Here is a 27,394-nt window from a genome sequence, read left to right as displayed (position 1 = left end):
CTGAGGGGCGGAGAGAGTGTGTGTCTTTGTCTAGAGTTACAGAGCTTCAGCTGTCCAGGAGCATACGGGTGGAGAGAGGCTCTGGAAACATGTGTGTGTGTTTATGAAGAGAGGCGCGGTCTAAAGAGGGAGTTCCTGACCTCCGAGTGACGACTGCAGTTTTCTCCTGGCCTCAAACACTCGCAGCAGCAGCGTGAGAAGATGTTTACCAACGCTGGACTCCGTATACGAAGACTTTCTGAGTGTCTGAATGCAGAGAAGAAAGACAGAAGCGAATGAAGCAAACGCTCAGACATGAAGAGCAGAAGATCAGGCAGCACGGGCTGAAAGAGGAGGGCGCTACGAGCAAAATACTTTACAGTAAGGTCACATTAGTTTATAATGCATTAACTAACAATGAGAAATACCTTTTTACAGCGTTTATTAATGTTAGTTAATAAATATAATATTAACAGATACAACTTTTGATTGTAATAATGTTGAAATTAACATTATATAAGATTAATAAATGCTTTAGAACTTGTAGTTAACCTGTGTTAACTAATGAAACCTTACTGTAAAATGTTACCATTTAGTTTTAATAGTTTCATATCACAGTAATGGTGAACAATATTTTAATTTTTAAAAGAAATTCAACAGAAATTCTTTATAAGTATGAAATAATCATGTGTTAATGTCTGTTTTTGTAAATCCAGAGAATGAAAAACTGTACAAAAAGTACTTTATTCTAATTTTATTTATTTGGATCTTGATGGAATCGAATCCAAATATTAGATGATTTTTTTGTCAAATAAATCAGTGTAAAATAGATTCACATTATGAAAACTAAAGACAGTTTTGACTAGATTTGATAAACACAGACTTCACATCATGCAACAATTAATGCAAAAAGTTGACATTTTTAGTTTACTCCGTGTTTCTTTGTCGCTATCACACGTGAAAGGGGTCATGATATGAGAAATTAAATTTGCCTTGGTCTTTTGACATATAAGAGGTCTTTGAACCATTAAAACATCCTGCAAGTTCAACATCATTGCGCCGTAGGCCCTGCCCACTGTCACCATAGGCCCGCCCACTGTTACCATAGGCCCCACCCACATTTGAATTGGCTGCAAAATTAATAACAGTGCAAATTCAGCGCAGAATCCTCTGCTTTAGAGCACAGATATCAGATCAAATAGTGCTGAAACCAGGAGAAACACTGTGCCACGAACAAGTTAAGGCTCTCCAGCCCACAAATCCCCATGGATTTAATGTAGTAACGTGGTATTGTGGTAGAAATACTTGAATGCTTTTACATTATTAATTTCAGGGTTTGTGCAAACGTTTGAGAGTGAAATTCAAGCAATGTTCAAGGACTTTTTACACTTTCACACTTTTTCCAGCACTTAAAACCTCTAAATATTATCCATTTTTAATGTTATTTTTAATGTGATGATAACTACAAGGTTAAAGATGAAGAAAAACTAACACTTCTACACAGAAAGCTTTTTTAAAGTGCCCTTATTATGCCTTTTTAATATTGTTTTGGGAGTCTCCTACAACAAGTTTACATGCATGCATCAAAAAACACTTTCGTTTTCTCATAACATACATTTAATTTCACCTCAGTTCTCAATGATTCGTTAGAAGCATGAAGAATCAGTCTCCTTTCTGTGAGCCTCTGATTGGTCAGATGGCCCAATCCTTTGTGATTGGTCTACCCATTGCCATAACTGATAACAGCTATCAATTTGCAAGACATTGTATACAAAGTACAGACATAAAAGATGGCATTGATTTTACCGTATCAATTGGAGCCCGAATCTGACGATGAAACGTCTGAATCAGTCGATCGACCAGAAACTGATTCGCAATCACAACTGGAGTAGGACGTTTCTGCTATGTGATAGCAGCGTCACTGTTATGTTTTATGTAGGTGCATCAGATTGCCAAGCAAAGCTGAAAACTTCTAACATAAGATAAACATTTAGGCCAGACTTTTTCTTCATAACTATTAACAAAGTAAAAAATGACTATATCATTAGTTTAGTTTGACATTAGAATGAGTGTTTACTGTTTACAGAGAGAATACTTCAACTAACATTAGTTGGCGTGGACTAGCATCTTAACATACCATTACAATACAGATAGAGCTCTACTCTACTGTAATAATACACATATGTTTTGTAAGTTGTAAACTCCCACGTTAGCCGAGCACAAAGGTGAATAGCTGATCATGCATTACACTCTGTAAACAAAAGTCGTGCTCCATCCTTGATCGTTACTCCAAGTTGCATTAATAGACACATTTTTAGACAATATTGGACCCACATCTGAAGAGCAGAACTACAGAAATGTGAGTTAGCCGGTTAGCAGCATAACACACAAAACTATGAATTTTGAACGATCGCTAGAAAATATAAACATCAATTATTAATCATATTTACAGGATGAGATTTAGACGAGCAAGCTGGTCCAAATAAACAGGGCATTGATCCATATTTTAAGACCAAGTGTTTTGTGAATTCTGCGTTAAACTCCCCGAGGTTTGAGAAGCAGTCGTCAGTAAAATGACAGGAACACAACAAAAGATTGTACTGCTGTGGTATTGTTAAAAAAAAAGAATTTTCCCTGCCGTCTGTACATGCAATAAGTGGGCGGGCAATATTGCTAATGTTTTGTTGTGACATCACAACGAAACGGCTTGGGATTCGTTTTACAAACGACTCGTTTAATTGACTCAGAGTCGACTCTTACTTTTGAGAGACAATAACTATATACGGTCCACTTTCAGATTTAAAACTTTGCAGGATGTTTTCATTCACTTCATTCACACAAAAATCCATAATTTAAAAAAAAAAAAAAAAAAAAAAATGAAATTAGCACTAGATGGCGGGTAGAGAAGCACTTATTGTATATGGAAAAGTAGGAAAAGTCTCATGAAAAACAAAAACTTTTTCAAATTGTGACTGAATTACACAGGATGCAAGTAAAGAGCGCTTCTTTTATAATCACTGAAGCTGTCCCAGATCGCGTCAGAGGATTATATGTTTGTTCGGAGCATTTGACTGAGTCCCAGTGTAATGAAGAGTTTGCAAACAAACATTTGTTAAAAGATGAAGCAGTCGACTGTATTAGATCTGACAGCAGCTGCATCACAAACCACAAGTAAAATTCACATGCAATAGTGAGTGAACCTCAAGGAGCATGAATATCTAACAGTACAAAATGTATAGCAGAGTCCGGATGGAGACGCACACGACTGAAAAGTGAGCGAGACGTTAGATGAGACTGCAGTGTACCTACAGGAAGAGGATGAACAAGTGTTTCCTGCTGCGCGTGAGTCTCCTGCTGTCTCTGCTGTGCGTCTGCGCTCACGTCTACGTGGAGCTCAAGGGCTTGTGTCTGACGGCGGCGGTTCGACTCCAGAAACAGACCCCGAATCGCAGGCATCAGAAGGCCGTTACCAGGACACCTTTGGCTGACGCCGCATCCACGTGCTGCCGGCCGCTGAAACATCACAGACGGGTGAGAAAACTGATATTAATGTAAATGACTGCATTCAGATCTCAAAACTCAGCAGTTCTCTGTCTGTTTGACTTCAAGGACCCGCCACAAGATTTCTGATACTTCTGCTGTAATGACAAAGTTGGTCAATTTTTTAGACATTTTTATTTACATAAACTAGGAATGACAGTATATTAAAATTATTAAATAAAACAATTATAAATAATTAAATTAATTCAAATAAAATAAGTTAAACTTATTTACATAAACTAGGAGTGGCACTATATTAAAATAATTAAATTAAATATTTATAAATAATTAAATTAAACTTTTATTTACATAAACTATGAGTGGCACTATATTAAAATAAAATAATTAATAATTAATTAATTAATTAATTAAAATAAATTGATGTTTTATTTACATAAACTAGGACTGGCACTATATTAAAAAAAAGAAAAACAATTATAAATAATTAAATTAAACTTTTATTTACATAAACTATGAGTGGCACTATATTAAAATAAAATAATTAATAATTAATTCAAATAAATTGATGTTTTATTTACATAAACTAGGACTGGCACTATATTAAAATAATGAAAAACAATTATAAATAATTAAATTAATTAAAAAATAATTAAATTACATTTTTATTTACATAACCTAGGACTAGGGGTATATTAAAGTAATTCAATAAAATATTTAAAAATAATTAAATTAAACTTTTATTTACAAACTGAGTCGCACTATATTAAAATAATCAAATAAACAATTATTAATAATTAAATTAAAATTTTATTTACATAAACAAGGAGTAGCACTACATTAAAATGATTAAATAAAACAATTATAAATAATTCAATGAATTCAAATAAATTAATAATAAATAAATTATTAAACTAATTCAATTAAATAATTATAAATAATTAATTAAAAAAATACTAAAATAATTACTATATAATAAATACTACTAATAATTTTGAGTTATTGAAAGTTCATCAGGGTTTGCACTATTTATTATTGATGAATTTACACAACTTTAGTCATTTGTAAATAAAGGGTTTTTGTAAATTATTTTAACTCACAAATAGCAATTTAACATGCCATAACTAAAAGTAAATAATAATGATCATTATAAAAAAATTTTTTTTAGATTTTATTGAATTCCATAACACTACCAGGTCTAAAAATCTTATTTTTAAAAATGAATTTATATATATGAGGTTTTCCAAGAACCCCGTTTGGTTCTGTTTTGACTTAAATGATATATTTCGACCATACAATGGAAGTTGATGGAAAACAAAACTCTTTGGTTACCAACATTCTTCATCATATATTCTTTTGTGTTCAACAGATGAAAAACAGGTTTGGAACGGAAAATAAAATAGCAATTGTTGAGGGAATGTCAGCTTACATATTAGCTTGTTTGAAATCATTTTAAGTCATCTTGAGTCCCCTCAGTGGAGAAGCACTGATCTATATTCACACTAGAAAGAGTTACAGCATGCTGATGCACAGAAAACACGATCAGACTCTCAGATGATGGAGAACGAAGCAACTTTAGACAGAATTTACTCCACAGATTAATAGGATCCATCAGACGCTCAAACGCACTTCTGTTCTCCATTTTCGCCTGGTATCCTGTTTATGTTGCTGACTGTGCATGTCAGAAACACTCTTAAACAAAAGCGTATTCATGCTCTTCTGAAGACTTTCACGCTCTTGACCTCTGACCTTTGGGTCTAACACCACACAAAGATCCCCTTCAGTGCACTTGGACCATTTACTGATAAAATGACTCGTACATGAATATGCATGAGTAGAATGTTACAATCATGCGCTCATTAACATATGACCGCCCATATTTATTCAGCAACATGATGAGTTTAATCGAAAGTGACAGTAAAGAGATTTATAATGTTTCTATTTCAAATAAATGGTGTTCTTTTGAACTTTCTGTTCATCAAAGAATCCTGAAAAATAAAATGTATCACAGTTTCCACAGAAATATGACTGTTTTCAACACTGATAAATGTTTCTTGAGCTGCAAATGATCTTATTAGAATGATTTCTGAAGGATCATGTGACACTGAAGACTGGAGTAATGATGCTGAAAATTCAGCTTTGATCACAGGAATAAATTACACTTTACTATATATTCACATAGAAAACAGCTGATTTACATTGTAAAATATTTCACATTTTTACTGTATTTTTGATCAAATAAGGCCTGGATGGATCAAACTTCACAGAATGAAACTGCATAATCTTTTATACACAGAAGAATCGTTTGACGGCAGTGAACCGCTGTTATATTTGGAGATATTTGGGTTAATGATAATGTTTCAGGCGTCCCACTTCTCCTCTACCATATAAAACTCTTAATTTAAAAATCGCAGTTTGTAAACGAGCGCTGAATGTGTTTGCATGTTTCACAGCGAGTGTTTGTATAATACGAGCTCTGAATCTGAAGAGCGGCAGCAGGAAGGACATCAGGAATTGATTGAATCCAGCTGTGAAAACAGAGCTGCACGTTCAGATTTTGCCAAGTGAGACGCGTTCATGGATCCACGTCTTCTGTTGGTCCTAGAACAATATTAAGACCCCTGAAAATCAGATAAAAAAGCACATTATAAGAACATGTTCTGTGTGGGATTACTATAGTAAATTGAGACTTTTTAATGATATTTTGACTTTTTTATATATTATGTTTTTAAAAAACTAATTAGAATTAAATCACAAAAACACAACATAATTACTATAACTTTAACTGAAAAAATATACAAATTATATATGTATGTATATTTCAGTTAATGTTTATTTTATTTTATTTCAAGCAGGGTTATTATAGTTAACTGAAACAAAAATCATAAAAAAAAAACATTTTCATTACTTGAAATCAGCGTTACTTTAGTATAATCGAGATACTATTATGTTTTTTATCAGTATTTTAAATCCATTTTTATTTTCATATTTTCCGTTTTCATTTCAATTTGTTGCATATTTTTGTCTTTTAAATTTTTTTTAATTTAATTTTTTTTTAAATAAATTTATCATCAAATTAAACTAAATTTAGTTAAGTTGTTTATATTTTATTTTATTTCAGTTAACGTTTATTTTATTTCAAGTAACAAAAATGTTTTATGGTTTTAGTTTCAGTTTTAGTTAACTATAATAACTCTGCTTGAAATAAAGTTAACTTTTGTCTAAAGTTTATTTTAACTTTAAAATGAACTGAAATAATAAAAAATAAAATAAAATATATACAAACCTCAATTTATTTTATTTTAGCCAGCTGCAAAGGCAACATTTCTTGTTTCTATTTAGAAGAAGAACTACAAGAGAAAACATTGACTAATATGTATGAAGTAATCCGAGAGGATGATGATGATGAAGCAGTGCAACTGTTTTCTGAAACGACCAAGATGTTGTTCTCATGCTGAACTCGGGTTTGTTTGACATTTGTAAGAGGGACGGAAAAATGCAGCTCTAATAAAAGCCACAGCGTCTGTGGATCTGGAATTCTCTGACTAATAAAAATAGAAATAGAGTAAAACAAGCTGGAAATAAGTGATCCTTCCAACTCTGAAATACACCAGCACTTCTGACAGAGTTTGATTTAGAGTGAAACAAACCAACATCACAAATGTGTGATAATATTGATAATAGACACTTACTGATGTTTGTGCCACTGTTTTCCCACCAAAATGACATCACTTCCTGTCACATGACCAGGAACTGGCAGGGATTATACAAAAGTGATATTGAGGACATAAACTGATTATGATTGTGAGCAATATTCTCAAGACAACACGTTTGGTTTCAGTTGGATAAAGATTAAAATTAAGTTATTAAATTATTTAAAATGAATTATTTCTTTGAGAGTTTCTGTGTTAGTGCAGCATAGATCATTACAATTTCATGACATTTTCACAACAATGAATTAATAACAGTGCTGTCAAATCGATTATTCGCAATTAATCGCATCTAACGTTTCTAAATATTATGGTGCTCTCAAATCGATTTAATCGCAATTAATCACATCTAACATAAAAGTTTGTAAATAACAGTGCTGTCAAACCGATTACTTGCAATTAATCGCATCTAACGTAAACATTTGTACAGATATTAGTGCTGCCAAATCGATTATTCACGATAAATCGCATCTAACATAACAGTTTGTAAAGATAACCGTGCTGTCAAATTGATTATTCGCGATTAATCGTATCTAACGTAAAAGTTTGTAAAGATGGCAGTGTTGCCAAATCGATTATTCGCGATGAATCGCATCTAACACACAAGTTTGTAAAGATAACAGTGCTGCCAAATCGATTATTTGTGATTAATAGCATCTAACGTAAAAGTTTGTAAAGATGGCAGTGTTGCCAAATCGATTATTCGCGATGAATCGCATCTAACGCACAAGTTTGTAAAGATAACAGTGCTGCCAAATCGATTTGTGATTAATCGCATCTAACGTAAAAGTTTGTAAATATAACAGTGCTGCCAAATCGATTATTCGTGATTAATCGCATCTAACGCACAAGTTTGTAAAGATAACAGTGCTGCCAAATCGATTATTTGTGATTAATAGCATCTAACGCACAAGTTTGTAAAGATAACAGTGCTGCCAGATGTATGTATGTATGTATGTGTGTGTATATATATATATATACTCACACACAGTTTTATGTTAGATGTGATTAATCATTTGACAGCACTAATCTATTAGTATTAATAAATAAAAATATTAAATAAACAAACAAATCAATAAATTAGTGCTTCTTTATAAGTTAGTCCAGCATCTGGAAACATGAAAAAAGCAAAATCTAAAAAAAAGAAAAATCTACACAAAACTAATACAATTATTTAAAGTTCATCTGTTCAATTAATTATACAGTATTTTAAGACCAGTGTTGTTATATTTAACTAAAACTAAAACAACTAAAAATAATTTTTGGTGAATGAAATACAGCTGAAAAAAAAACTATAAATATTAGGTTATATTAAACCTTAAACGTAAAACAAAATATAGCAACTGAAATAAATGTTTAAGTCAAAGTATTAAAATTAAAAAAGCTAAAACTGAAACAGCTAATTCAGAATATCTATAAAAACTATAAAGCAAAACAAAACACAGTCTCGAGCTCTCAGACAGTCATAAACGATAGTTTATCTGTTCCAGATCTTCACTGATGAATCTTCAAATTTACAGAAAGATTAAAATAAGATGAAGAGCTTTCAGAATCTCAGACAGAAAAACTCAAGGTCATTTATTTCTCAAAGACAGTTTTCTGAGGTCTATAACCCTGAAGAAGCTCCACTGAGGAGTTTTCAGCAGTTTTCTGTGTATTTGTGTAGATTCGTAGATGGAAGATCGACCTTCAACCGTGGGCCGCAGAGACACACGACTTACAGGAGGAAGCCGATCGATTCCTCAGATACATCTCTACACCGCAGGTACAGTCTCATGCTTCACTTCTGGCTTTAATGTAAACACTGTTCTCAATACCTGAGTTAAAGTGCTCTATTATGCTGTTTTAAAGGCTCCTCATGTCTCACAGAGTCTAAAACGGTTCAATCAAAGATTCGGCCACTCTATGCCACACCTTTCTGAGAGCTGCTCTGCTCTGATTGGTCAGAAACCAAACGCTCATTATCATATCTGAATCTCAGCTCTTGATACGAACAGTAACAATGGCATCGGTTTTAACGTATCAAACTCATCACAGTGGATTTGCTTTGGCAGCAGAAAAGTCAGATGGCCTCAGTCTGCTGTGATTTGTCAGAAACCAAACGCTCATTATCATATCTGAGTATCAGAATGCGAGAGGTCTTGAGTTCAAATCCCGGACGAGCCCCCATTTGTCACGGCCGGCTCGCAAGCCGCGACAAAGACAGACACAACAAGTTGGATGAGGGTCAAAAAGGAATAACATTTATTAAAGTAAGAATAAAATTAGAAAAAAACAAGCAAAAAAAAACAAAAAAACAAGCAGCCAACAAATATGACCCATACGGGGTTCATAACACAGACGCACAGTGATACGAACAGTAACGATGGCGTCGGTTTTAACGTATCAAACTCATCACAGTGGATTTGCTTTGGCAGCAGAAAAGTCAGATGGCCTCAGTCTGCTGTGATTGGTCAGAAACCAAACGCTCATTATCATATCTGAGTATAAGAATGTGAGAGGTCTTGAGTTCAAATCCCGGACGAGCCCCCATTTGTCACGGCCGGCTCGCAAGGCACGACAAAGAAGGACACAATAAGTTGGATGAGGGTCAGAAAGGAATAACATTTATTAAAGTAAGAATAAAATTAGAAAAAAAAACAAGAAACCAACAAATATGTTCATAACACAGACACACAGTGATTCGAACAGTAACGATGGCGTCGGTTTTAACGTATCAAACTCATCACAGTGGATTTGCTTTGGCAGGAGAAAACAGCGTCTTCTCGACATGAACAACACGAACCAAACTCTTCCAGTCTCAGATACAACTACAGTGATTGAGGCCGGGGCAAAGAGACGCTGTTCAGCCAATGAACACCATTATGCAAATTAGTTACAAACCTATGTAGGTTCAGCAGGAAGTGAGACTGAATTACTGACGACTCGTTTCACAATTGATTCGAAAAAGCATAATAGAGTCACTTTAAATCAGTCGCCTGCAGGACGTGATGAATGATGGATCTTCGGTGTGTGTTTGAAGGTGTCCTGTGAGAGACCAGAGTCTGCGCCCGTGTTTGACAGAGAGGATCATGGGTCTTGGGTTCTGTGTTTGGACCGCCGGTTCAGTCTGGCCGAGCGTATCGCGTCGAAACACTGCCGCGTTTATTCTCTCAGGTCAGTCTGTCGCTTCTTCACACACACTAAAAATGGACAAACCCAGCGATTGGCATAATTGTTTTGACCCAACCTGCTGGGTAGTTTTATTTAACTCAACTATTGTTTAAAAATTACTATATGTCTGGCTTAAAATGAACCCAAAATAGGTTGGAAATTAAAAATCAGACACATAATTACTAGAGGCAACAATAATAATCAAAAGGTAAACCTTTATTAATAAGAAATTTAATTTGATTTGATTATTATTCATTAAACTTATTAATAAATGTTAATTTCCAACCTATTTTGGGTTCGTTTTAAGCAAGCAATACAGTAATTTTTGAACAATAGTTTAGTTAAATAAAATTACGCAACATTTAACCCAACTGCTGGGTTAAAACAACCCAGTCTCTGGGTTTGTCCATTTTCAACCCAACTTGGTTTGTTTTTAACCCAGCATTTTTAAGAGTGTAATAAAAAAATTTACCTCTCTATTATGTTAAAATCCTGGGTATGATCGTCAATTCGACCCTAATTAGATTCAATATATTTAACACTAAAAAAAAAAAAAAAAAAAATCAACATTAACATTAACATACAAAAAAATAAATATTCCATAATGTTACATAAGTGTTATTTAACCTGTCCATAATATTGCATGGAAATAAAGTTATTCATGATCTGTTGCAGTAATTTGTTGATGCTTTTACACTTTTAAATGTCCTTTTAATGTTCAATGGTTGAAGGATGAGTAGAATAATGTCATTTTAGTCAAAATGCTTATTGCGTTCACAGAGCGAACATGGTTTAATAGAAGTTACTCCCATAATTTGTGCAAAGCGCCATGGGCTGCAGGAATAAGGTGGATAACTTTTGACACTTTCTGAAGGAAATCTGAGGTGTTTGTGCATGCAGAACATCTGTCAGCACACAACTGAGTACAAACACTTCGGCTGACAGGTACACACTTGTGCGATTCTGCAGGAACACACAAACACACACAGGGTCGTGTCAGGATTCATGCTGTACATCCTTCCTGCACTCGACATGCAAAATCAGCAGGTTTTGTTGCTCATTAACATTCTGTGTGTGTGTGTGTGTGAGTGTGTGTGTTGCATTGCAAACTAAAATGCTGGCATTATAATCCATGCATGTGAAACGCGGTCTGACAGACTCCTGCCCTGCAGCGTCTCTCCTCATAATACAGCCAAACTTCATCAGCTCACGTCATTTATACACCTCTGACACAAACAGACTTTATATATTAAATCAAAGATCATCTCTAGAATGTTATGAAGAAATGAGTCATATTTCAACACAAAATCAAAGAAAAACTGGATCATTATGATGCTTGTGGTATTATTTTCATGACAATTAAACACATTTTTCCTCAAGTTCTCATTAGTGTACTGTAATTAACAAAAAATACAACCATGTATAAATAAAATTTCAACAGTATAGTTGACTAATGAGAATTGTGGGGTAAATTGTGTTTAATCATGAGAATAATATAAAAATGCAAAGAATAAAAATAAAAAATGTAAATAATAAATAAATAAATAAATGAAATGAACCGATTCTCATTTATATTTTGTCAATAAATTAATTAATTAAAGCGCATATACATGCTTAATTTTCTTAAATAAAGCACATACACAAGATTAATTTCCTTTATAAAATATAATTATTTATAATTTAATTATAGTATAAATATTGTTTTTTCCTTTCGATTATAAAATGAAAAATGGCCCAAAGATGTTCTAGATATTTTTTTGTGATTCATTTACATTTACTTTCCCAATAATGACGTTTAGTAATAAAGTAATAAACAAACAAATAAATAAAATTGACTGATTTCCTGTGAAATTCTTTGCCAATAAATAAATAAATAAACCAATTAATTAAAGCATGTGCACAGGCTTAATTTTCTTAATAAAAATTTACATAAAAATAAATAAATAAAAGCACAGGTTTAATTTTCTTTATAATATAAAATATGACACAGAGATGTTCTAGATATTTTTTGAGATATTTATTCACTTTTACACATTTACTTTTTGGGAAAGAAAATGGCATTTATTTAACAGAAAAAAACAAAATAACTAAATAAAAATGAAAATAATAATAAATAAACAAATAAATAAATAAAAGTGTCCGATTCCCAGTGAAATTTTGTCAATAAATAAATCAATTATTTTAAAGGATGTACAAAGGCCTAATTTCCTTATATATATATATATTTCCTTATATACAATTACACATTTACTTTTTGGGAAAGTAATTGCTGTTTATTTAACAGAAAAAAGCAAAATAATTCAATAAAAATGTAAATAATAACAAACAGACTCCCAGTGAAATTTTACATAAATAAAGAAATGAATTAAGAGACGTTCAAAGGCTTAATTCTCTTAATAAAATATAATTTATTATTTTTTCCTTTTGATTTTGAAATGAAATATGACCCTGAGTGAGATTCATTTAGCTGACGCTTTTTAATTGGCTCATAATTTGGTCCTGATCCCAATAATGGCGTTTATTTAAGAGCCAAAACACTCCTAGAAAGTTGTCAGATCACCTCAAATGATCCCAGAATCCTCTGCAGTGCAAACAGACTCCGCGAACATCAGCGCCTCCGAGCAGAACTCAAGACTCATTACAGTCAGCAGGCGAAATGAATCATTCATGACGAACGCGAGCGGATCTCGAGCACGTTTGACCCCTGCAGCGCTGCCATGGCGTTCGGCTCATTTCAGAGCGGATCCTCCTCCAGCTAAAACACACTCTGATAAAAGCTGATAAAACAGTCATTATGCACATCAAATACATACAGATATATGTTCACAATTGCATGCAACCTACTACTCTTGTTCTTTTTGTAACATACAGTATATATACTGGTCACAGTATGCAAACTTTCTGTATGCATAAAATATGAGTACATGAGCACAAAATATGCAGTACACTGTGTGGAAGATAGCTGCTGAATTCATAAAGCATACTCATATACTACCAGCATATACTGTGCTTTTCAGCCCGGTACTGATCAGATTGTCCAAATTTGAGATGTTTTTACAGAAATTAAAGATTATATATGGAAATACCTGTAGCTTTATTTTCGAGATGACTTGATTAACTGGATTAGATGTTATAATACTGTCTGAAATGATTATATACTATATAAATGAATATATACTACACTGAATGCTAGAACTGTTTTCTGAACAGTCTAAATCAATGAGTATTAATGCGTCAAGTCGCTGTATAATCAAACCATATTACATTAATTTGGAAAACATATTTGTTATGATTATTATCATAAAATTTTACATTTTGCTCTAGTCATCAGAGGTTTTCAGGTTATTATAGTTAACTAAAACCATAAAAAAATGTGTTACTTAAACTTTAACTGATATTCAGTGATATTTCTGATTATTCTATTAATATAATATAATATAATTAATAATAATATATCTGAAATTATTCTTGTTTTAAGCAGATTTATGTTATAGATTTATGTTTTTAGATTTTAAATCAAGTAATAAATATTTGTAAGGAGTGTTGAGGTCATTTTATTTCAAGAGAAACCTTAATTGAAGTTATTTATATCAAATTTTTATATCAAAGATATTTATATAAAAATTAATTAAAGATATATATATAATTTTGTGTGTGTATATATATTTAATTCGATGTACTAAAATAAACTAAAACTAAAATTCCAAATATCTCTCTCTCTATATATATTTATTTATACACACACACATATATATACTGTATGTATGTATAAATATATATAACATAAACTAATAAAAATGACAAAAACACAAAATGAATAAAAATTAAAAATCACTACTATAGTTATATACTGTAGTTATACACACATACACACACACACACACACACACACATATAACATATTAAAATATATATAATTATATATTTTTTAAGTGTTAGTGATTTTATTATTTTTGTCATTTTTATTAGTTTATATATATATATATATATATATATATATAAACAAACTAATAAAAATGACAAACAATAAAAATACTAAAACTTAAAAATTTCTAAAACTTAAATTACTACTATAGTTTTATATATATATACAGTATATATATATATATATATATATATATATTTGTTTTTTTTTTGTTTTTTTGTTTTTTTGATTGTTTTTTTTTAAATGTGGTTGATTCGATATCGATTTTCAAAAGCCACGAATCGATTTTCGACGAATCAGGTCAAAAACAACAAAAACAATAACTATTTTATTAATTTATTACTTTTTTGTAGTGGGGCCAGTGAAAATATATTGAATTCATTGAATTGAATCAAAAATCGAATTGAGAATCGAAATCGAAATTGAATCAAATTGAGACCTTGTGAATCGGAATCAAATCGATTTGGGACATCTGAATCAATCCCCATATATATATATATATATATATATATATATATATATATATATATATATATATATATATATATATATATATATATAATAAAAAAAAATAATAAAAAATTCAGCCGTTGCTGTGGCAGAATCACAGAGAGTGTGAGAGATTCTGATGGTGGTTCAGTGTGTGTCAAGTCAAGTCAAGTCAAATTTATTTATATAGCGCTTTTACAATTGGTAATTGTTTCAAAGCAGCTTTACATATTAGAAGCACAGAAAAAAAGGGAAGTGGTTAAAAATAAGCTGTACAAACAAGCGTGGTACAAGATGGTGCTACATTAAGCCAATGTCGGCTGACTCCCAGGGGTGGAAAAAACCCCCTAGGAGAAAAACCCAGCGTGCTAACACTGGGAAAAAAGTCCTAGGAGGGAAAAAACCCCTTGGAAGATATATATAATATATGTAAATGGATATGGAGATCAAAATCTGAATTATACATTTTTATTATAGAGATTAAAAATAGATTATATATAAATATATGTAAGCGGATACGGGGATTAAAAATCTGAATTATAGATGCAGCCAGAACTGGATCTGTAGGCCCATTGTCTCCTGGGCTACATTGTAGTCAGGTCCAGACACAGGTTCTCCATCTGATCTGGATACGGCCTGGATCCAGCACCCGGCAAACCTCGGGATAAGCAGAGAGACAGATATTAGCGTAGATGCCATTCTTATTCTGATGTACAGGTATATCTAGTGTTATAGGAAATGTTCTTGGTTCCAGCCGACCTAATTATTGCAGTGTAACAATCCTTTAACGGATTTGAAAAATGTTAATGTATTGATAATGTGTTATGTGTATGCAAGAGCAAAGAGATGTGTTTTTAGTCTAGATTTAAACTGACAGAGTGTGTCTGCTTCCCGAACAATGCTAGGAAGATTGTTCCAGAGTTTAGGTGCTAAATAGGAAAAGGATCTGCCGCCTTCAGTTGATTTTGATATTCTGGGTATTATCAACTGGCCTGAATTCTGAGATCGCAATAAACGTGAAGGACTATAATGCATTAAGAGCTCACTTAGGTACTGGGGAGCTAAACCATTTAGAGCTTTATAAGTAAGTAGCAAGATTTTGAAATCTATACGATGTTTAATAAGGAGCCAATGTAATGTTGACAGAACTGGGCTAATATGGTCATACTTTCTGGTTCTAGTAAGAACTCTAGCTGCCGCATTTTGGACCAACTGTAGTCTGTTTAAAAGCCGAGCAGAACAACCACCCAGTAGAGCGTTACAGTAATCTAGTCTTGAGGTCATGAATGCATGAACCAACTGTTCCGCATTTGTCATTGAGAGCATATGTCGTAATTTAGATATATTTTTTAGATGGAAGAAGGCGGTTTTACAGATACTAGAAACATGACTTTCAAATGAAAGATTGGTATCAAAGAACACACCCAGGTTCCTAACTGAGGACGAAGGTTTAATGGAGCACCCGTCAAATGTTAGAGAGTATTCAAGGTTTTTTCGTGAGGAAGTTTTTGGTCCAAAGATTAGGATATCAGTTTTTTCTGAATTTAAAAATAAGAAATTTCTTGTCATCCAGTTTTTAATGTCAGCTATGCATTCTGTTAGTTTTGTGAATTTGTAGGTTTCGTCAGGGCGCGAGGAAATATAGAGCTGAGTATCATCAGCGTAGCAGTGAAAACTAACACCATGCTTCCTAATTATCTCTCTGTAGGTTAGGAGTGGAGGATGATGGTCTGGAGCGGCTGTTAGCCGGCTCAGGCTGTGAGGTTCACTGCTTCGACCCCAGCATCAGAGGAGCTCACCTGCAGGACGCACACATGTGGCTCCACCGGCTCTCCGTCGACTGGAGGGACCCCAACCCCGCCGTCCCGGCCCAGAGACTCCACAGCGGCACCAAGAAACTCGCCGCCATCCTCAACGACTTCGGCCACAGACAGGTGACGAGACACCACAGAGAACAACAACAAACACTTTATCAGTATCTTTCAGTATTTTTTATTTTCTTTGATCATAAAATATCTAAATTATTAAAAAAACAAAGAAAATTAATATAAAATATATAATAAAAAATACATATATATTACTATTAATAATTATGTATATATATATGAGTGTGTATAAATTATTTAATTACTATAATATAATTAATAATAATATATCTGAAATTATATCTTGAATCAAGTTATTTTTCTCACTACAATGGCAAATAAAACAAAGAAGAAAAAGGAAGAAAATTAATATAAAAATATATAATAAAAATAAATATTCCTATTAATAATCATATATATATAAAATTAGAGGTTAATAGATTAAAAAAGAAAATAAATTCATAAATAAAATACTTGCATGCATACATAAATGAAATGTTTATCTTAAGACATTTTATGCTTTTGTTTATGGTTTGATCTTTTTGAAATGCTTCTTATTTATTCAATTCAGTGATAATTGGTTGATAATACATCGGAAATTACAATAAAATGAATAACTAAATTAAATACATTTAAAGAAAAGCATGAAAAAAGTGTTTAGAACTCATATCTGTTCCATTATGAATTTCTAATCACCTGTCATATATTTATATTTCAAACTTCACCCTTATTTTTTCTATCATCTGCCTGAGCAAGTTTAGTCTTTGCACTTTAAATCCATGTCCTTGAAGAAAGAACACAAAGACATTCAACACACACACACTCACAAGCAATTATAGTGTCCATTTCTGTCAGGTGACTAAACGCAGCTCCACAGACAGGTACTCACAGGTTATTGATTGTGTGTGAGAGAGACGCATCATTTACTGCGAACACAGCAGAAGCTTTACGTTTGCTTTCAGGAGCATCTGTGTGCAGCGTGAGACACAAGAGCGTCTTTGTGTTGGATGATTCACTCTCATCTGCCTGAGAAACAGAAATAGAGATGGAGAGAAAGCATAAAGGAATGAAATATGTGCTTGTAATTATGACAGCGGATATTATAGATCTATGACTCGTGCTTATGAATGATGGCTTTCAATTTACATCAAAACTGACTCTAATAAGTTTCTTAATACATGATCCTGGTCTTATTTTGAACGGTTCAGTGCATGTTATTAATAAATGTTCATAATCTTTAATTAAAATGTAATAACTTACTTCACCTCTGAAAAATCCAACCTGATTGTTTATCATTTTGAAGTAAACAAAGTTTTAAACCCTGAAATTATATTACAGTTAGTTAATCATTGTTTTAAGATACTGAAATTCACATTTACACCATCATATCAGCTCATGAAGGATAAAATGCATCACATATTTAGGCCTAAATTTAACATTAATTCATTTGATTTGCATATAAAATTTGGATTAAGCAGTTTTAACAAGCTCGTGGGCACCACCTAGCTACAAAAAAAAAGCATATTTTTCAAAACTCCTGCCTTGATCATCAAAAAATCATTTTTCATTTGTCATTTGAAAGCTTAGAGTCTGAACTTTACAATGAATGTAGCCACTTTGATTAACTCCTAAATACTGCTGAGTTATTTGCTGAAAAAAAGAAAAGAATTTTCATAATTTATGAATTTTGTTTTGTACTGCAATGTGTCAAAAGCATCATACAGCTCAGATAATCGTGTTTTGAAAGATCCCACGGAGTAGAATACAACAAGCTTTGGGCTTTGACTAAACTTGAGCAAGTTTTTGTACATAAAGCCCCACAAGATGTGGCATTTATGTCAAGTTTTGGCTCGTAACTTCATGAAAAATGCTTTGATTGTGGAAAATTGGACATCATTACTTACAGCAGATTCTAACTAACACGTAAAATGTAGCTATCACGTGGCATTTCCGCTTAGAAATTCATGAAACGTGCATAGATTGTAGAAAATGGCACATCATTACTTACAGTGGATCCTCCCGATTGAAAAGAGTCCAAGATCAACATAATCCCATGCGTCGATCACGTGTTACTCTACGTGAAAGAACGATTTTAAAAATGCCCGTTAGGGGGCGCCAATGGATAAACAAAAAGGCAACCTTGGTTACAAATGCTGTAACTTTTGATTTCTTTATGCGAGCACCACAAAATTTGATCCAGATACAGCTCACACATAGAGGAACATCAAGTGTACTCCTACCTTATTTCCTCTCTGAGTTATTGCATGTAAATATGAAATATATATAAAATTCCCCTTGAGCAAACTTTTCTTTTTTGTCTTTATCACCAGTTTCTCAGCATGAGAATGTCCAAATTTTATTTATTTATTTAAAAATGTAAAAAGTTTTCTTTCAAACAATACCAACATTTTGACTCTTCCTGGCTAGAGATTTAGAGTTATGAGTCATTATTTTGTGCATGTCATTTTAAAAATTAAAAATGCCTACCTTTGTTCCAAATGCTGTAACTTTTGATTTCTTTATGTGATCACCACCAAATTTGATCCAGATACAGCTCACATATAGAGGAACAACACCAAAAAAGTTAACCCACTACCTTATTTTCTTCATGAGATATTCTATTTTAAATTAGAAAGATATGTACATTTTCCCTTTTTTCCACTTTTTCCCCGCCCTGTTTATTTGCAGTTTTTTAACATGAGAATGTCCAAATTTATTTTTTTAAATTTAATAATTTAAAAAGTTTTTTGTGTGTAACTCAGAAAAAAACCTTGAAAATACCCTCAGGGATTAAGGGGTTAAATAATCAAATTTTAAAAATGCATTTTTCAGAATGCATTGCTGTATGGCTATGACTATGACATTTAGGCCTAAATCTTGTTTTGAAGTTGAGCATGAAGTTGGGCCTGAAATTTACATTAAGCTTATTTATAATGTTTACAAAGTGTTTATGAACTTGCAACTACTTAAAATATTCCAAAATATTTAAATAAATGGAGCCTGAACAAACTTTAGGACTTTTTAAATGAATATTATCCATCTATTTAAAGAAATTTAGTTTGAACATTAAAATTGAAGTGAAGCCGCAAGCATGATTTGCTTCTTGAACTCAAGTGAATCTGACCTTTTCAGAACTCAATTTTGTATTCGCGCTCAAACATCATTATCTGGCCGTGGAGAGGAAAGATGGTTTGAATAAATGATGAGTCAGCGTACAGTAGATGAACTCTGAGTGCTGAAGAACCTGATGATTCATCGCTGATGTTCCCCTTTACCACATTAACTACAGGAGCTGATGCTGAGAGCGCCGGCGCGTTAGTTTATAGAGCTAGAACACTGCTGATGTCCTGCACATGAAGGGTTTGATTTGATGCTCTAGTGTCGAGTCTAAGAGGAATGACAGCGCTCAACAAATACATCTGTCATGTGTGATGAAACATGTGATCACTGTCGGGACGAAACCTTGTATCTCCAAACACGCTACTTTTCAGGAAATAGAAAAGACTCGGTATATTGTGGTTTTATATATGGTCAGATACTTGCATGTGTCTTTATATTATTAACATTTTAACAAAATCAAGCTCAAATGGAGTTACGGAGTTTAAACTAAATGTCTTCATGGTTAAAAAAGTTAATATTAGACGCGATTAATCGATTTGACAGCACTAGTTTAAATTAAACATCTTCATTGTTTAAAAACAGGTAATATTAGATGCAATTTATTGATTTGACAGCACTAGTTTAAACAAAGTGTCTCCATAGTTTAAAACAATTAATATTAGGTGTGATTAATCGTGAATAATCGATTTGACAGCGCTAGTTTAAACTAAACGTTTTCATAGTTTAAAAACAGTTAATATTAGATGCAATTAATTGCGATTAATCGATTTGACAGCACTAACTTAAACAATGTCTACACGGTTGAAAAAACAATTAATATTAGATGCGTTTAATCACGATTAATCAATTTGACAGTACTAGATTAAACTAAAGGTCTTCATGTTTAAAAACAGACTTAAATATTAGATGCGATTGAACAAGATTAATCGATTTGACAACTAGGTTAAACTAAATGTCTTCATAGTTTAAAACAATTATATATTAGATGTGATTAATCACGATTAATCGATTTGACAGCACTAGTTTAAACTAAATGTCTTCACGGTTTAAAAAGTTAATATTAGATGCGATTTAACGCGAATAATCGATTTGACAGCACTAGTTTAAACTAAATGTCTTCATAGTTTAATATTAGATGTGATTAATCGCGATTAATCGATTTGACAGCACTAGTTTAAACAATTTTTTTAATGTTTTAAAAACAGTTAATATTAGATGTGATTTATCACAAATAATCTGACAGAACTAGCTTAAACTAAATGTCTTCATAGTTTAATATTAGATGCGATTAATCGTGATTAATTGATTTGACAGCGAATAATCGATTTGACAGCACTAGTTTAAACTAAATGTCTTCATAGTTTAAAAAGTTAATATTAGATGCGATTTATCGCGAATAATCGATTTGACAGCACTAATCACGAATAATCGATTGGACAGCACTAGCTTAAACTAAATGTCTTCATAGTTTAAAGACAGTTAATATTAATTTTAAAAAGTCCTCAAGTTTAAGAAAGAGACGAGACTCTTTCTGGGTCAAACGCAAGAGAGAAATCTCTAGAAAGCGAACGAGAGGTTGACGTGAGTCTCTGACGGACGCGCTGCAGGTCTGCTGGTTTCATCTCTCGTGGGTTTGTGTGCAGTAATTCAGGTCAGTCTTCTGCACTGCCCACCTTCACCAGCTCGTCCTCAATAGAGCGTCCTACTTTCCCTCGTCCTCCTTAAAGGAACAAACACTTGCAATGCTGTTATTCACTCTGAGGAACACAGAAGCACAAGTTTTAAAGGCTTGAAGTTGGAAGGTTTTCAGTTTAAAGTACTTTTAATGTTTGAAGTTTGAAGGTTTTGAAGGCGATACAGTCTATCAGAAAAATCAGATTGATATTCTGGATGGTTGCTAGGGTGTTGCTAGGTTTTTCTGTGTGATTGCTAGGGTGTTGCTATGTGGTTGCTAGGGTATTATGGGATGGTTGCTAGGGTGTTGTTATGCAGTTGAGACATGAGGATGAGAAAATTTTGACAAATGCTAATTTTTAGGTGAACTATGGCTTTAAGGAGGAAGCGTGTGTGTTGTGTTTATATCTTTTAAGAAACGGAGGCAGAAATGTGTGAAACACCTGTTTGTGAGATTACAGTTAATTAAAAACTATACATTTACCCATAACACATCTGTCAGATTACGCAGATTAAGAGTTGCAGGACGATGTTCATGCTGAACTTTAATATTTGGCGACAGTTTTAGTGATTCTTGCCTTAAACGCTCCTCATAATAAACTGCCTTCCCAGCAGCCCTTACGATCGTGGAAAGAGACCAAAAGCCATTAGAAATCACTAATGAAGTCTTTCAAATGTGTCTTTGATTATCAGATGCACTCCAGCAGTTCTTCCTCCCGGAGAAACTGAGGACACACACAGCAGCTTGAACTATTAATCATGGTTTGAGAGGAAAAGTAACGAGCCGAGAGAAGTCATGAGGAGTTGTGAATGTACCGTTTTGCTTGCTGATGGCTGTATTCCTTCAGATTTCCAGAAAATTCTGTAAAAATTATTATTATTATTATTTATTGTTATTAAGTAGAATATTTTATTAATTTATTATAAAAAATACATCAATAAATATTACTATTGCAATAATACTTTTGTACTGTAAAGTAAAATTAGCATTTAATAATTGTTATAATATATAATATAATTATTATTATTAAATAATATAATATAATATAAGTAATTATTATTCAGAATATTAAAAAAAATAAATTATAAAAATTAAAATCCATAACTAATAATCAATAAATATAAATTATCAATTAATAATGCTATTGCAACAGTACTATTGTATGGAAAAGTACAAAAATGAGCATTTAATAATTATTAAAATTATTATTTAGAATAGTGTTTATTAAAATTATAAAAATCAATTCAGTTAAAGAATATTACTATTTCAATAATACTATTGTTCTGTAAAGTAAAAATGAGCATTTAATAATAATAAAAATTACTATTATTATTCAGAATATTTTATTATGAAGTTAAAATCAATTAAGAAATATTGGTATTGCAATATTACTATTGTACTGTAAATAATGAACATTTAATAATAACAATATTTGTAATAATAATAATAATAATTTATTATTATTCAGAATATGTTGTAGTTATTTAAATTATAAAAATTAAAATCCATAAATTATCAATAAATACTGCTATTTCAATAATACTATTGTATGGTAAAGTAAAAAATGAGCATTTAATAATAATAATTTAAATGATAAAAATTAAATAATTTAAGAAAAATTACTATTGCAATAATACTATTGTACTGTAAAGTAAAAATTAGCATTTAATAATAATAATAATATGAACAATCACTATTATTATTATTCAGAATATTTTATTATAAAATTCAAATTAATAAAGAAATATTGCTATTACAATATTACAATTGTACTGTAAATAATGAGAATTTAATAATAATACAAATTTAAATTAAAATCCATAAATAATAATCAATACATTTTGATATTGCAATAATACTATTGTACGATAAAGTAAAAAATAGTGTTTAATTATAATTATTAAAATTATTATTCAGAATATTATTCATTTATTTATAAATCAGTTCAATATTACTGTTGCAAAAAATTAAATACTATTGTACTGCAAAGTAAAAACTGAACATTTAATTATAGTAATAATATTTGACAAAAAACAGTAAATTTACAATAGCCGATTTCTGTCTTCATTTCTTTGCTTTTCAATGTTAGAGCTTTTATTTTGGTGTAAAAGACTTTCTTTATTAATGAATAAACGATTCTTATGACAAATCTGATAAGATGTTTGACACACTTCCCTTAGATTTAGACAATTCACATGGGTCAGTTTGGAAAATATGTAAATCCATATAAATACAGAATATGTAAACATACAGCACCTATAGAGAACAAGATCCTAGTCAGTTTGATTCAGAAAACTGTTAATGATGTCACTTCCGCGTCAGTAATAACAAACGCTCCTCTCAGGTGGATGTCCTGAAGGTGGACCTGGAAAGCGCCGAGTGGAAGATTCTGGAGAACCTGATTCTGGAGCAGGTGCTGGACTCCATCGGCCTGCTGCTGCTGGAGCTGCACCTGCACTGGGCGGGGTTTGAGGTGGGCGGAGACGAGCCCTCGGTGGTCCGCTATTGGTTCAGCCTGCTCAGGGAGTTAGAGCGCGCTCACTTCCGCCTCTATCACAGCTACAGCGACCCGACCAAACCACGCCTGTTCCTGCACAGAAACCTGCGGAACACCAGCAGCTCCTTCGTCCTGGGATGGGTGAACACTCAGTTTGTGCCGCAAGGATGATCAGGAACAGAAACACTTATGTCCTGGGTTGATTAGTGCGACATTCTCAACAGTGTGCGATTATGGGAGACACGATTAAAGATGTAAAACTCCCAGTAAACTCTGTCAATCATGACTTAGGTCATAGCAAATGTGCATATTGCACATGATGTCACATAGTTTGCTTTGAATTTTACTCAAGATACCATCTCTTCTGACAACAAACAATCATAACAATAGGGGAAAAGCAAACAAACAAACAAAAGTTATAATTTAATGGGACTCAACTGAAGAAAAAGAGAAAAACACAAAGTGAAATCATCAAGAGATCATGAACCGACATGAATCAGTACTATGGTAACACTTTACTCATATTGCGACATGGTACCATGGTAATACTACTGTTTTAAGGGCATGTACCATGTAATATTGCAGTATATGAACATGGTTATAGTACATATCAAAGTATCATGGTAGCACAAAATATATAATTATATAATATATATTAAAATTACATAAATTGTAATTAAATTTATTTAATTGTATTTAAAATCAGATCAGCAGTGTGTATGTGTGTAAATATATATATTTAGTCAAACCAAAATGTATTCAGACACCTTGAACATTTCATTCATTAATTCAGTTTATTCACTATAGTTTAAAAAAATGGTAATAAAATATGACAAGATCTCAGAGTTAAACTGTGTCAGAAAACATTAATCTTAATTATGTCAGACAACACTTAAGCAAAACATGGTCAGGTCAAAGTGTCTGAATACTTTTTTGGCGCAAATGTTATCAATTTTTCTGGTAGTCCACTGTATGAAGAATTTTTGGGTATAATATGTCACAGTTTACTTTATTTTGCTATTCTCACTTACATAAATGTCCTGCACCCACTAGTAAAAATACATAAAAAATGAAAATAATAAAAAATAAAAAATGAATAATTTTTGGTTTGACTATAATATATATCCACACACATTTATTAGTGGTCGACCGATATTATATATATATTTTAGGGGTTGACCGATATATCGGCCGTTATTTGATTTTTTTAATATATATTTTAGGGGTTGACCGATATTTGATATTTTTTTATATATATATATATATATATATATATATATATATATATATATATATATATATATATATATATATATATATATATATATTTTAGGGGTTGAACGATATATTGGCCGATATGTGATTTTTTATATATATATATATATATATATATATATATATATATATTTATTTATTTTAGGGGTTGACCGATATATCGGTCGATATATATATATATATATATATATATATATATATATATATATATATTAATTATCAGCATCTGCCTGTAAGTTTTTCCTGTTTGGCCAATGTGCCGAACTTTTATTTTGACAGCACACTGCTGATTTGAATCATTTTCTCATTTTTTTGGATTTTATAATTTGTCATTTTAATATATATATTTACACACACACGTACATGTTTACATTTTATTACAAGTATATTTTTATTAAATTATTATGCATCTAATTATATATTTTTTGTACTACAAATATAATAAAAATACAATTATGTCCTTTTTTGTACTGCAAAATTGATTTAAATGTTCCATTTTGATCAAACATTAATGCACCACTAGTACCCATGATGCAAACGCTCGACTATCAATACTCTACTAAACACAAATATCGAGTGAAATTTGCGTTTCCCAAAAGCATAAGTAGATTATAGAAATCATTGGCGCCAGTGATCTACTCAGGCTTACGATGCTTTTGGGAAATGCAGAAATTTTTCAGTATGGAATAAAATATACACTGTGTTCCAAATTATTATGCAATTGACATATCAGTAAGATTTCAGTACAATAAACATTCAGATTTTAGTTTTTCTAAGAAAATGTTTGTTTGTTTATTTATCCATGTCTTTTTAGATAACTGGTATCAGTCTCAGACAAAATAATTTGCCAGATCTATGGAAACCCTACTAAGAAGTTGTTCCACATTATTAAGCAAGTCACAGTTCTCATGCAATATGGGGAGGAAGAAAGATCTTTCTGAAGATGAAAAGCATGAAATGGTGCAATGTTGTGCAAAAGGCATGAAAACAACTAATATTGTGTGAAACTGAATGGAGATTATCAAATTATCATAAGATTTGTGAGTGATTTAGAGCACAGCAGAACTCGGTCAGATAAAGGCTTATTAATGAAAGTTCCTGTCAAAAAAATTAATTGTATTAAAAGGGCAGCTATAAAAAAAGCCAGTGTTGAGCAGCAAACAGGTATTTGAAGCTGCTGGTGTCTCTGGAGTCTCAAGAAGCTCTCCATGAAGGCTGGCAGTTGTGCATAAAGATGCATTTTAGACACCACTAACCAAACCTAACAAAGAGAAACATTTACAGTGGGTGTAGAAATACATTTTCAAACAGTTTTATTGCTGTGGTGTTTTATTTGCAGCATGGGATAGTGCATAGTGCATTGTAGAATAGTGCATTGTACTATGCACTATCCTCCTTTTTATACCATAGCTGAAAATGGCCAGTTATAAGCTCCACATATCTTGCAAAAGTAATTTTAATACCCTCCATCTCACTTCCCAGTATTCCAGCCGAAATCATCACCCACCAGCTCCTTGCTGACGTCGCAGTCTTGTTGGAACGTGGTGGCCATTCACCAACCATCCAGAAATCCATCCATTTAGACCATCCATTGTAGTACGGCATTAGTCAGTGAATAAAACTATTTAAAAATGAGTCTTCATGTATTTCTAAACCCACTGTTAATGTTTCTCTTTGTGAGGTTTGGTTTGGAGTGGCTGAAATGCATCTTTACGCACAACTGCCAGCCTGCATGGAGAGCTTCTTGAGACTCCAGAGACACCAGCAGCTTCAAATACCTGTTTGCTGCTCAACACTGGCTTTTTTTATAGCTGCCCTTTTAATACAATTAAAAATCAAAATTTTTTGACAGGAACTTTCCTCAATAAGCCTTTATCTGACCGAGTTCTGCTGTGCTCTAAATCACTCACAAATCTTATGATAATTTGATAATCTCCATTCAGTTTCACACAATATTAGTTGTTTTCATGCCTTTTGCACAACATTGCACCATTTCATGCTTTTCATCTTCAGAAAGATCTTTCTTCCTCCCCATATTGCATGAGAACTGTGACTTGCTTAATAATGTGGAACAACCTCTAAGTAGGGTTTCCATAGACCTGGCAAATTATTTTGTCTGAGATTGATACCAGTTATCTAAAAAGACATGGATAAATAAACAAACAAACATTTTCTTAGAAAAACTAAAATCTGAATGTTTATTGTACA

At 32.1% G+C, this 27,394-nt stretch overlaps 1 protein-coding gene across 2 annotated transcripts; it reads left to right on the top strand.

The window, feature by feature from the left end:
• mettl24 (methyltransferase like 24) lies at window positions 1-24,665 on the top strand. Of its 2 annotated transcripts, none has more exons than XM_048207926.1 (6): window positions 1-360; window positions 3,219-3,510; window positions 8,854-8,952; window positions 10,210-10,343; window positions 16,463-16,688; window positions 23,759-24,665. In XM_048207926.1, the coding sequence occupies exons 2-6, from the start codon at window positions 3,268-3,270 to the stop codon at window positions 24,080-24,082; spliced, it is 1,026 nt and encodes a 341-aa protein (XP_048063883.1). In that variant the 5' UTR covers window positions 1-360; window positions 3,219-3,267; the 3' UTR covers window positions 24,083-24,665. The 2 variants fall into 2 exon arrangements, with proteins under 2 accessions (XP_048063883.1, XP_048063882.1); XM_048207925.1 differs by having other exon boundaries at window positions 2-360; window positions 3,222-3,510.
• The last annotated feature ends 2,729 nt before the right edge of the window (window positions 24,666-27,394 follow it).

The sequence above is a fragment of the Megalobrama amblycephala genome, linkage group LG11 (genome assembly GCF_018812025.1).
Source record: "Megalobrama amblycephala isolate DHTTF-2021 linkage group LG11, ASM1881202v1, whole genome shotgun sequence".
Lineage (NCBI taxonomy): Eukaryota > Metazoa > Chordata > Actinopteri > Cypriniformes > Xenocyprididae > Megalobrama > Megalobrama amblycephala.
This window is presented reverse-complemented; position numbering and strand designations above follow the sequence as displayed.